Here is a 13,195-nt window from a genome sequence, read left to right as displayed (position 1 = left end):
TCTTCTCAGTGTAGTTACACTTGACGGAAGATATTAAATTGCTTTCTCTGTGCATAGCTGTGAAAAATCAAAGTAATTTTCATGTGGATGGGTAAGATAGTTACCTGGTTTTGTTTTTTTACAGCTGCTGCAGATGAATTGCAATTAAAATCAACATTAGGATGTTGGTGTGGGGAGAAGCAGACCACTTTTGGGGCTAAAGAATTTGAAATGATGGACTCAGGCTAGCCAGATGCTTTGGTCTGCAGTTCAAAGTTTCATGCAGGCTAGAGCTGCTATTTTCCCTGTTTCTTAAATTTTTTAAGAGGCTGGTTGAGACAGCTTTGTTCATCTCTTAACTAAAAGTGTCACCTTGGATATTTGCCTTTTTTAGATGTGCCACTAACCCATGGTGTAGCACTACATCAACAATCGGGAGCAAGTGTCAGGTGTGCATGCTTCTCCACCCCAACACAGTTTTATTTTTGAACTAACCACAGTTTGTTGTTGTATATTTATTAATTTGTCCATTCAGTTTATATCCTACTCTTACTCCTCAAGGAGCCCAGGGCTTAACTGTGTGAACTGCAAATAACTGGTTAGTTTAAACTATGATTTGTTGAAACAAGCAAGCATCAGTGCTTGTTTCCTTGTTACTTGTCAAGTTCATAACTCCTTAGCTCTAGCAATGCTGCTCCATCTAATTCTCCCAAACAGTTCACTCACCCCATAGTAACCAGGCTTATAAATTCAGCTAATAAAATATCATGACAAAGAATTTATAGTAGAGTACAAATCATTTTCGGGGCAAACATTGTTTCCATATTTAATGTAATTTGCTTAGGTTGTGTGGGTTGGAATGTTTGTTTTTTGCTCCTCTAAACTGCTGTTTAGATGCCATTGTATGAGATACTTGTGTAAAGAATATATTAGGTGCCTTTAAAAATGTTAGGCTGTCTTTCTGTTCTTTTTGTAGGACATTTGCTATCGTTCTTGTCCTGGATCTTTCAAAGCCAAATGAACTGTGGCCAATGATGGAGAGCCTTTTACAAGCCACTAGGAAGCATGTAGACAGAGTTATAACAAAACTGGGACAAACAAATCCTAAAGCAGCTACTGAAATTAAACAGAGAATATGGAACAATTTGCCAAAGGATCATCCAGTAAGAACTAGTATTTTCTCCAGATGTCACAGGCTCATACACAGTTAAAGATAATCGCTTTGAGAATCATAAACAATTCCTTTAGATTTTTATGCATGACTGAAAATCCATTTGATGTAGAAGAACTTGTTCAGTGGAAAATTATAGCAATTTAATGAAAATTCAGTAGGGGCAGAAACAAGGAAAGAAGGTTTCTTATATATTCTTGTTAGACATCTAATGTGATTGTTATGGCATGTTACAACAATCAAAAGAAACAGTTTTACAGACGCAGTTTGATATTGATTTTATAATCTCCTTTTGAAATGAAGGTGAAAACTAGAATGTACAGAAGTTATCTGGCAAAGCAACTCACTGAAGCTACAGATTTGAGGAAAGGGTGTAGTTATAACAGCCTTCAGCACGACTCTATACTTTGCATTTATTCAAGTGTCTATCACAGACTCAGTGCCTTTTGATAATGTGACAACTAATTAAATTATAAAATTTCAGGGATGTTAACATAAGCCCTTGAAATTCAATTGCTAATGTGCTCTCTTGAAGAAAGTAAAATAGATTGCCGAAGATGCAATTGAAAAGGTGCCTGGCATCATGCATTCATCTTGTACAAATGTTGTGTGTATGCGGTGTCTAAACAACGTATATATATATATTCTATAGTGCACAATTCAAGGATGTAAAAATAATACTATAAAGTAGCTATTAATGTGAGCAATAAATGAACATGAATAAAAGACCCAATAGACTTAAATTTGCTTCCTTTATGACTTCCAGTAGCCCAGTTCATCTTGAAAAAAACAGGCATATTTTTCTCCCTTGCTTCACCTCTCACACTGGTGCCAACTCACACTCCTGAATGGAAGGAGTCACAGCCCACCTCCCACCTTTGTCTTTTCTGAAGCTGCTATGTGCATGTGAGAATTAGTGAATCATAGAATTATAGAGTTGGAAGGGACCCTGAAAGTCATCTAGTCCAGCCCCTTGCAATGCAGGAATTTCAACTAGATCATACATGACGGATGACCACCCAACAAGAAGAAACCCGTTCCAAGACCCCTGCTCAAGTTTCATTCATTGCAGCTTCTATAGATGCAGAATTTTCATGTGCATCTCAGTTGAGCTTATATTGGAGGAGAACAAGAAAGAAGATTTCTTCCTGCCTCTGGTGAAGCAAATCCTAGCTGCTCTGCTTGTCTTTAGCTTAAGCATATGTAAGTAGCTGAAACCTCAGGGTTTCATTCCCTAGGCTTGCCTCTTTCCATAAGGAAGAGCCATTTGTAAAGGCAATGTGCTCTTGTCACATTGGGGTTTGGTGTACCCATCTAAATAGGGGTGAGGCACCTTCACAGGCTGGACTGAGTTAGGTTGAAAGGCATTTGAATTCTTCCTACTTAAGGCATTGGTGAGTTACTTGCAGTTACTTCCATAATAAATTAATGGCTGTACATACTTAAAATTCTCCTTATTCCAAAAGATTATGCAGCAATGAAGCCCATGTATGAACTATTTTGAAGCCATCTCAGCATGTTCTTATCTGAAAAAAGGGATTGTAAGAAACGTTATATAAGTATTGCCACTTTCTTAACAGGACCGTGAACTGATTGATCCGTTTCCAATTCCACTAGTTATAATCGGGAGCAAATATGATATGTTTCATGTAAGTAATAACTGTGTTACAATTCTCCCCCTCTGTTGTATTGTGGTAGCCTAGGACACTTTTTTATTGATATTCTCTCTCTCTCTCTCTCTCTCTCTCTCTCTCTCCCTCCCTCCCTCCCTCCAAAATCAGAAAAGTAATATGAACAAAATGGCAATTACAGCCATATGCAATTGCCGTCTGTGTCATTCATCCTCCAGAAACGATAATAAAATATTTATAATAATGAAGAAAATAAGACAAAATATGAATGACATATACTAGCAATATACCAGCTGTGAAATAGACCAACAATTCCTAGCATCCCTTGGTAGGGCTGAGAAACACTCACGTGCCTCTGCCAGGTGGAATAGAGTTAGACAATGGGTCTGACTCGGTACAAAGCAACTCCCTGTGTTCCTGTATATTTCCCCTTTTTTTATGTTGACCTTCAGGCCCCATTCTCTCCTTTAGCACATGCCCTTTAGGGTATTTTGTAGTTATCTTTGAAGACGAACAGCCTGTTCATATGCAGCGGTGGTGTTTCTGACAGACAGTATTCATTTTTAGCTGAATCTTAAGATTGCCTCCCCAGCAAATGTAATAATAATAATAATTTTTAAAAAATTATTTATACCCTGCCCTCCCCAGCCAAGACTGGGCTCAGGGAGGCTAACACCAGGTAAAAACAATTGATTAAAATACAACTTAAAAACAAGATTTAGTACAACATTAAAATGCAGTCTCATTTCAGTAGGAACTCAAATCAAAAACATTTTGGGGATGAAAACGTCAAATCTTCACCAAGGCCAACTATCCAGACTGGTCCTACGTGGGCCAGAAAAAAAGCCAGGGAAGTCCCCAAATAGGAGTTCCATCACTTACCCATTAACTGGAAGTATAAATGTGTCTGAGATGACCTCCTCTCCCCAGAACTGAATTGACCATTAAAGGCAGCTGTCCATGGATATTAGCCACAATGGCTATACTCTACCTCCATTGCCAGAGGCAGGATGCCCTTGAATCCCAGTTCCTGGGAATCACTGGTGGGGAGAGAGCTTTCAGGCTTTCCATAGGCATCTGATTGGCCGCTCTGAGAACAGGATGCTAGAATAGATGGACCATTTCCCTGATGCAGCAGGGACTTCCCAAGAAGATGTGATGTGTGGTACCCTTTAATCTGGCCCCTACCTTGCTTGATCTTAACTTAGGACTGTCCTCGTGTCCTTTTTCTCTCATACTCCTCCCTCAACTGGATCAACGTGTGCACACTTGATCAGTAGAAAACACTTCGCTGTGCCTGTCTCTTCACAAGTGCTGATGATTTATCATCAGATATGGCAAAGCTGGTTCTTTCAGAGTCTGCTTTTAATTCATTTCTCATCCTTTTTGTTTTTATAACCACAACACCAATCTGCAGCCTTATCTTTCCTGCAGTGTTTGAGCACCTGCATGCAGGACATATGTTTGGGGAAACATTCATCCTTGGTCCCCTAGGTGGCAGCATAGTGCATTCTAGGCAAGTCACCTGTCATTGATGCATAATTCCTTGTAGCGCAAGCCTAGGTTTCTTTGTTTGCTTCCTTTATTAAGCAGCCAATGTTATTGGTTGTTTTTGAATGGGGTGTAAATGACATTTTCCCAAGATTGTTAAGCTGCATTCCTCTAAAGTAGAATAAATAAGCCCTTGTGAGGCAAAGCAAAAATGTGTGTCATTGGGAAATATATGTATATAATATTGAAGTGCTTTGATCTTCCCTGGTCATCCTCTTGCTGTGCTCATCTAAGCTATTGTTTAGCTTAGCAGGTCATCCAAACTCAGCTTGTGCTTTAGCTCTCTTCGGACAAGCCTCAAGCTGTAACCAAGGTTTATCCTATGGCCTACACCTTGTGCTGTGCCTGAGTGAGCTGAGCCACAAGCCTGGGTTTAAACAATACTGTCAACCAAACCATGGTTTAGCTCAGCATAGCACAATAACAGAATAACCTGTAATGAGCAAAGTGGTCAAAGTCTCCTCTGTGGAAGCCCACACATTCACTTGTTGGCAACTGTTGACTTAGTGTTACATGCAATGTTATGTCGCATTGTGAAAAACTTTAAAATTATTCATTAGATATTTTCCCACCCCAACCCCCCTCTTTTTTAAAGGAATTTGATTCGGAGATGAAAAAAATAATATACAAGACGCTTCGCTTTGTTTCTCATTATTATGGAGCATCTTTAGTGGTATGTATATTATTGTATTGTATTTCATGGACACAACCTGGCCAAAGTCAAGCCCTTTCAACTCGTATTCATTTCCCAAACAAACAAAACAAACAAAAATTAAAATAAAATAAAATAAGCCAATGTGTGGGTTAGTCTTACCATGACCAAGTCTGACCAAGCAGAGGCTTGACAACCATATGTCAGGAGTGCTCTGATGGTGATTCCTGCTTGGCAGGGGGTTGGACTCGATGGCCCTTGTGGTCTATTCCAACTCTATGATTCTATGACCTGATGATTGTTGGCTTGTGATGGCACAGAGGTGATCTTATTCACTAGTAGCACTGGTATTATGGAATGCACTCCCTACTGAGATATGAGAAGCCTCATCTGTATTGGCATTCTGCTGGCTTTTGACGACACACAGCCATTCCTTTAATCTCTTGACCTGAGTCTCCTGTTTTAATTGCTGTTGTTTAATTTTGTTTTACTGCATATTTTATTTATGGACATTTATATGTTAATGTTGGGATTGTTATATTGTGTGTTTTAATTGTGTGTTTTCAGTAACCATGTATTAGTGTTGTGCAATAGTTTTTATTATTATTATTATTATTATTATTATTATTATTATTATTATTAGGGGGCATTAAGTGGTAGCTGTTTCAGGACACTGAAACAGCTAAATCTTAAACATAACAGTCCTATGATGAATTCTGAGTGACTTGGGAGTAGTATTTTCCTATGTTTACTAGGAGGAGCATAACACAAGTTTTATGCTTTGTTCACAGTTCACAAGCAAATCTGAAGCTCTGCTCCTGAAAACACGTACTCTCATTAACCATTTAGCATTTGGCTTTGATAGGAGGTAAGCTAAACAATTTCCTACTATTGGCAAGCTCTCCCAAAACCTTCTATTGGCTGGATACTGGCAATTTGTAAAAAAAGGAAAAGGGGGAAAAATCTGTCAGCTTTTCTGTTTCATACAGGATTCTTGCTCGTAGATCTATATAAAGGCTGATGAAACAGTTTCAGGAAAATGCTTTCAAATGGACTTGTTGGTCTAGGTGGGTGGCTAACTTGTGGCCTCCCAGCATGGCCAATGTTCAGGAATGACTGAAGTTCTAGATCTAGCCCAGCGGCATCTGGAGACACCACAGGTTAGCCACCCAAGGTCTTAGGGATGTTTTTTGCACTTTGGGTTTGAGAATCCTGGGCAAAATTAGCATTGTGGGAAAGAGGCCAATTTTTATGTGAAGGACACACCAATAGCTCAGTGATAGAACTTGCATGTCCAAGTCCCTCAGTTTAGTTCATAGCATCTCCAGGTAACGGATCTCAGATGACAGGGCTTGAAAAGGCCCCGCTGAAATGTTGGAAATCTGCTCATAGAGTGAACTCAGGCCCAAACTACACAGAATGTTGATTACGTGGTTTGTCCTTGAGTACACAGTATTTCTTTCAAAAACATCAGGTGAGCGGTGGGTCCAGACTCCTCCACATGCAGCTGCTGGGTGACCTTGGGCCAGTCACACTTCTCTGAAGTTTCTCAGCCCTACTCACCTCACAGAGTGTTTGTTGTGGGGGAGAAAGGGAAAGGAGATTGTTAGCCGCTTTGAGACTCCTGAAGGGGAGTGATAAAGCGGGATATCAAATCCAAACTCTTCTTCTTTGGCACTGGCGAATTTAGCACATTTCCCCCTCCTCCAGTCCTAATCTGAATTTGGACCTCCATGCCTGCAAGGGTGGGTGAAGGGAGCTCCCTTTCAATCCCATTTGTCAGAAGGACTGCTGCCGAGAGAGAAATAAAAATTGGAGCTTTATAGAAAAAGCTAGGAGGGAAAATGGATCCACCAAAGCTTCCATCAGCAGAAATTAAACTTTTGCAGTCCATCAGTTCTATTGATTTGAATGGGACGCAGTTGTAACGGGGGGGGGGGGGGTGGTACTAATTTTCTAAACAAAAAAGAAAAGAAACAAAAACAGAAGTGTGCTTTCTTGGAGTGTGCTTTTTGTCAGTTTTGGTAAATTCTGCTAACTGATCTATATTCATTTTGTTCCGTTCATGTTTTTTAAGCAAATCCATGTCAGTGGATCAGAACAAGCCACTCTTTATCCCAGCAGGAATGGACTCTCTTAGTCAAATAGGTGGGTGGTTTTCTTATCCAGTCTATTTATTGTTCATATAGCTTTTACAGTTAAGAGAATACAAGGCTGAAGTGGACAAAAATGAACAATGGATTCTGAAACGTCTACAAAATGTATTTGTGTATGATGATTACTTAAGAAAAACGATCAGAAAGTTTTAAGAAGGTACAGCAATGTTTAACAACAACGCTATACATATTTATTGAAAAGTAAGCCCTGCTAAAGTCAGTGGGACTTACTCCCAGGAAAGTGTGTAAAGTACACAAAGGATTGCAGCCCTAGTATAACAGCTTCTGTGCTGAAAGCTTAGTGCTTATCTTCAGGAACCTGTTTCTTACATATTTGTATAACAACCTCCATGTAGGACAATTTTGTACTTTCTTTTCATCCGTTTGTTAAATTATTGAGGGGAATACATTCAGACAAGCAGCTTGTTTGCCATTTGAATGATGGAGTGACCATTGTTACAATTTTTATAATAACTAGGTCCTCCTCCTGCTTCCAATAGTGATATTGGAAAGCTGCATGCACAGACACCTATGGATCTCTGGAAAAAGGTGTTTGAGAAGGCATTTCCACCAAAGGTGTGTATACCTTTTTTGTTCTTTGATGTTCTTATCAACCTTATTTCTTTTCACAATACTTGTTAATTCTTGTGGCTGCACTGTTGTGACCAAGCCAGATTATGCAGAAGTAAAGTAATTTCATTGGGACTTCTAGTTATGGAAGAATTGAAACTTTAAGCTTGGTGCTGGCTTTGCTTTTTGTGCACAGCTGTTTTCATTTCCTAATTCATTGATCAAGATTTAAACCTTGAGCCAGGGGTTCCCAGTTTAGATGTTAGAGGAACCTGTGGCTTAACCCCCACACCCAAGTGTTCAGCTGTGGCATAAAAGAGGACTGAGTGCCTGGGCGCAATGCTCATTCTCACTGAAATAAATCATGGTTTGTTACACCTGAACTGTTACATCTGAACTGGGACACTGTCACAGAAACATAGACACAAAGTCACTTCACGTGATCTTTGTAGGTTCTTTTCGTGGCGAAATAAATGCAAGCTGATACAACGTTTGTGAACTGATGGGAACTAGGCTGTTTCATACAGTTGTCTTCGAAACATGTGGACCTGCTGGAGGGGTTCACAGTGTAGCCAGGATCACGTGGAAGTGCCTGTTACATGAACTAGCTTCTTCGCACAGAGGGTTGAGTATTTTGCAAGGTGTGTTTAGCCCCCATAAGGAAAAACAGTGTATATATGTAGCACATCCATGCCATCCCAGCTTGGTTGCAGTCATGCAACTGGTCCTTCATTACACATATAGAAGAGGGAGCTATACGAACCAGCCTCTGCAGCTCGTACAGGTTGATGCCTTAAACGTATTTATGGCAGAGATGCAAGCCCTAGGGATATTTCAAGACACACCTGGGGGAAAGAACGAGGCTGCATTTTACTCTTTCACCTGCCCTTGTTTCAGAATGTCGGAGTTTTCAAAGAAGTAAAGGATCCAGCTCAAGATCCACAGTATGGTGAATATGAAGTCGATGCTATGCGTGCTCAGAAGAACCAGGTATGTCACCATGCTACAGCAGTCGTTCATGTCGCGCAATAAAAAAAAATCTCACGGGTATTTCTCAGGCACTGTAGATCTGCCCAGACGTATGTACCTTTGAACATTCATTTATAGCTGCAAGTCTCATTTTAACCATAAAGTTTGCTCAGGTGGCCTTGGACACATCATCATCTCTCGGCCTTAGCTGATATTATTGAAGGTTATTCTATAAATAATTCAGATAATTTTTTTAAGCAATCTGCTTCTATAGCAAAGTAAGCCACACTGACGGCAGTTGCAGACGTGGAAGAACTTTGAGTGTTACCTCCAGGGTTTACCCCCAGGGCAGTTTTCCAAGTTGCATTTTCTAAAGGTGAAAGGTAGCTTTGCAAAATGCCACAGCATAGTTCTTAAACTAAAGTAACCCCATATTTTCTCTGGAAGTTTCATAACACTCCAGCTAAGGTTACTCAAGTTTAGTTGAACATGTCAGTGACCATGCCTACAAACCTGAGCCAGTAATTATCAAGTTGATTTCACAGTTTTATAGTATAGTATAATCTACAGTAAAATAGACAAACTCTAGACTACTTCCAGTATTGGAAAATTTGTTTAGGCTGACAGGTTTATTCCAGGGCATTACTTTAGAGTTACCTCAGCAAGTATTTCCATTTTAAGTCATGGTGCAAAATAAATCTCAGTTGAAATTATTTCTTGCAGATTACAAGTAGTATATAATTAATGACTAATGTAGTCCTCAGACATTCCATTGAATTGATTTTAATGTGTCACCCAAAATAGAATGTTCAGTTTAATTGCTTGCAACATACATTTTTTGCTTTACATTCATACTAAGGCTATGATTATGGATGGTATTTTTATTAAGTAAAATAGGCTACTAGTAAAAGTTGATTAAATCATATTGAAAATTAATATTTTCCCAGGTGTTTCCTAGTTTCAGTGCTCTTTTATTTTATAAAGATTTTAATCTGTATTGATGCCATTGGAAGTTGCTGTAGCTTTTGTTGTTGGTACTATTATGGAGAAAAAATGGTAATAGACAAGTTTCTGTAAAAAGAAAATTATCTGCAGTTATTTCCCTAAAATTTCCATCTTGGAGTTCAGTTATTATAAGATTATTATAACATTTGAACTGCCCTTTATGAAAACATTTTGGGATTTTTGTATTTCATTTGATCTTAAAAGCTGCGAGATAACCCTGTATATATCTGTAAGAAAACAATTCCCTGGCTACATTCAGTTTTTAAATGCATTAGGATTTCCCATAATTATATGAAAATTGAGAGTGAAATGGCCCTTATCTCAAGAAGTAAGTATTAAATGCTTCAGAAAGCTAATCTTTTTTTCCTTCCTTTTTGTACTCCTTTGTTCCATACATAAAGCATTTATATAGAGAGGAGCATTTATGTTAAAGTTATAGCGTCAAACATAATGCTTTGTATTTCTGTTTCTTGAAGGTATTCATGCATGGTAGCTTTTTATTCCAATTGAAAAGTAGACTTTTGTGCATTTCTTCCTGATCATTTTGTGTTGCTCTTTGGACTCAGAATGTCTATCTGTAGAGTTTAATATACTTCTCATAGTGCTACTGACATTAGGGACCACACACCTGCAAACAGTAACCAGACTCTCATTTCTTAGCAAGCTTTCTTAACAACAGCACATAAAAGAAACGGTCCCGTTTCCCCTACCGCACCCCCTGCCGGGCATCCATTGATCCATTAGTGCTTATTTGGACCTCTCTCTTTTTCTGGCAGTGATCTGCATCAGCCATATAGCCTATTTCATCTAGACATTAGAAATACATCATTGCTATAATATACCAAAGGCCCCGATCAGGATGCTTCTCTGTCCTTCTCGTGATTTGCTCTGGCCTAACAGTTTGCTCACTGTACAGTGATAGTTGTTCAGATGCTTAAAGGCCATTTAATAGTGCTTTTGAAATTTAAAAAACCTGAGCAACTTAAGCAGCAATTAACCTAGCCCCCTTCCAGCACCCCCAGCACAACTGAATACTGTAAAGAAGCATTAACCTGTCCTTCCCCGCAGTACTCCTGATACAGGTAAAATCGTGATGTTGGATGCATCAGGATCACCCCCTCATCACTCCAGATGCAACTAAAATCTCTGTCTCTGTGCAGCTGATAGCAGCGTGGGAAATCGCATACAAGGGCCCAGTCCTATGTAACAGCCACAAAAAAGATGAAGGCACACGACTGTAACAACAATGTATTGATAAGTTAACAATTAAGTAGGACGAAACATCATTACAATTGCAAGGTGTGAATGAACCAATGAATATATGGATTGAATGACTGGAACTACTAGTCAGATGCACAAGAAGAATTAGAAATGAGCACAATGCAATTCAGAAATTATGTTTATTTAATAAATCCATATGGCACTTCTTTTAAAATATACTATGCCACGGCAGCTTACAACTTATAAGAACAATTCAGAACCATATAAAATATCAAGCATTCACTACTTCTAAAGACACTTCTGTCAGCTAGCCATCCCAATAAAAAATGAGGCTTCTGCCAAGTTGTGCAAAATTATAAAAAGGATACGGATGCTGATGTAAGGTAACTAAAAATGAAGTTAGGTGCGATGAAAAGGCCATGATTGTGACAACAATTTTCACTTTTTATTCTGATGCCATACAACGCGACCCACACTAATCAAAACGTTTTCCAAAATTATAAAAGAAATAGAAGTCTGATTTGCCAGAAACATAAAGTATGTGGTTTTTGTATGTGGTGGTGGTAAGTACCTTCCTGCTATCCATTCACACGAAGAAAATGTTGTGTCCTAATTCAGCAAGGGCAAATCAACCGCGAAAGAAGACTTGTGGAGATTTCTGGATACGTGAGCCAAATGGTGTTGTGCAGAAGAAAAACCCACCTCGACATCTGTGCTAGTGCTCCTGTTAGCACTGCAAGAGTCCTCAGCTCTGCCAAATCCACTTTGGACAGGAAAAACTGAGTCCCAACACTTTCTCCAACCCTTAAAGAGTGATGCATACTGCTACGCCTATAGGAAAGATACTTGCGGCAGCATGCAAAGCATCTCTGCGGCCTAGGGGATACTCTAGACTGCGCTCATAATCTAGGGGTCCAGTTTCTAGTAGGTTTCAGTCAGATGCCTTTGGAAGATCCCAAGCAACATATGGAAGCAAAGACTGGTTGGTTTGTCCCCTGGAATATATGGTGTTCTTAGCTACATGCATTTGAAGATAGAGCTCCCACTTAGCAAACACTTGTGTTGCTGGTCACTTGGGAGATCTGCACCCCTAGGCTGCACTTGAGGGAGCAAATGAACATCATTTCTTAGTTTAGTGGCAGCTGGATAATTGCTCTTTTAAACCACAAGTAGTAGATAATGAAAAGTAAAATGATACGGGTGCAATTAGAATAATGGACTTCAGTAATTTCGCAGTGGATCTCAGTACTAGAATGGCATATACAGTATGACATAAAAAGATAAACTGCCATTTGTTTAGTGTTATGAAAGGCATACATGAGAGCTGCTTTAATCATGGCTAATTCGCTGTGTGCCACAATCTGGATTTCTTTTACAACTCATTCATAATTAAGATATATAGATACCGCTGATACATTCCATGCAGTTTAGACCCCGCTGGGAGTTTGGGCTTATCTTGCATACACTGTTTCTAAAATGCCATCTTTTATGTCTTTCATTTTATTTTTATGCATACTGATTTATATGCAGTGATGATAGTAATGATAGCAGAGACTGGATGAGATCCAAAATTTGCAATATATTGCAGAATAATACTTAATGTTCTCACATTAAAATTGAACATGCAGTTGCTTATATATTTATTACATTTATTAGAAGCTTTTTTTTCCAAAAATGAAACTCAAAACTAACTTACAAAAAACTAAACATTAAAAACTGTTTCAATATATCTTTCCATTTTAGGAACTAGAACAGTACAAAAGAAATGCCTCTAAAACCTGGAAAGAAATGGAGTTTGATTCTTGACTGAGAAGTATGTCTCAACCAGATTTGAAGCTGCATTTCATACATTTGAGTCATTATGTTTTGTACACTTGTAAAATGTGTAAAAACCCCCATCATAAATACTTAATAATAATTGTGGTCATTGTTGTTTATGATCAGTATAGTAGATTGTGCCAGAATCACTTCTCTTAGTTAAACTCAGTAAGAGATGACTCAGATGTTGCAAAACGTTTGAAGAAGAAAAGCAAACACATTCTGTGTCATTTGACACCAGATAACTGGTTTGTGAAAAGTTCAAAGGACATTCTGAACATTAATCTTAACAGCAGGTCGATGCCCTGATCCTCAGTTTCACCTTTGCTGCAGCGTATTAAAGTCAGTGTGAGATTGTGAGATTTCCCCCCCCCCTCCAGTTAAGACACAATTTTCTGTCTTTTGCCAGCATAATATGATAAAAGTTGCATTTCTACTTAAACTATTGGAAGGTTTGGGCTGTTGGACTATA

The 13,195-nt window shown here is 38.8% G+C and overlaps 2 protein-coding genes across 2 annotated transcripts in view; both read left to right on the top strand.

The window, feature by feature from the left end:
* The window catches only part of PLEKHH2 (pleckstrin homology, MyTH4 and FERM domain containing H2), a 140,874-nt gene that overhangs the window by 81,207 nt on the left and 46,472 nt on the right, over window positions 1–13,195 (top strand). The gene's annotated exons all lie outside the window — the stretch shown is intronic.
* The window catches only part of DYNC2LI1 (dynein cytoplasmic 2 light intermediate chain 1), a 60,193-nt gene that overhangs the window by 9,215 nt on the left and 37,783 nt on the right, over window positions 1–13,195 (top strand). Inside the window, exons 6-12 of the mRNA XM_082218064.1 lie at window positions 956–1,142; window positions 2,731–2,799; window positions 4,928–5,005; window positions 5,776–5,852; window positions 7,062–7,132; window positions 7,619–7,716; window positions 8,608–8,700. Of these exons, the coding sequence (XP_082074190.1) occupies window positions 956–1,142; window positions 2,731–2,799; window positions 4,928–5,005; window positions 5,776–5,852; window positions 7,062–7,132; window positions 7,619–7,716; window positions 8,608–8,700 (673 nt within the window). The remainder of the gene's footprint in view (window positions 1–955; window positions 1,143–2,730; window positions 2,800–4,927; window positions 5,006–5,775; window positions 5,853–7,061; window positions 7,133–7,618; window positions 7,717–8,607; window positions 8,701–13,195) is intronic.

This window comes from Podarcis vaucheri (genome assembly GCF_965113315.1).
Source record: "Podarcis vaucheri genome assembly, chromosome: 3".
In the NCBI taxonomy this organism is placed as follows: domain Eukaryota; kingdom Metazoa; phylum Chordata; class Lepidosauria; order Squamata; family Lacertidae; genus Podarcis; species Podarcis vaucheri.
Note: the sequence above shows the minus strand (reverse complement) of the source record. Positions and strands in the feature narration are given on the sequence as shown.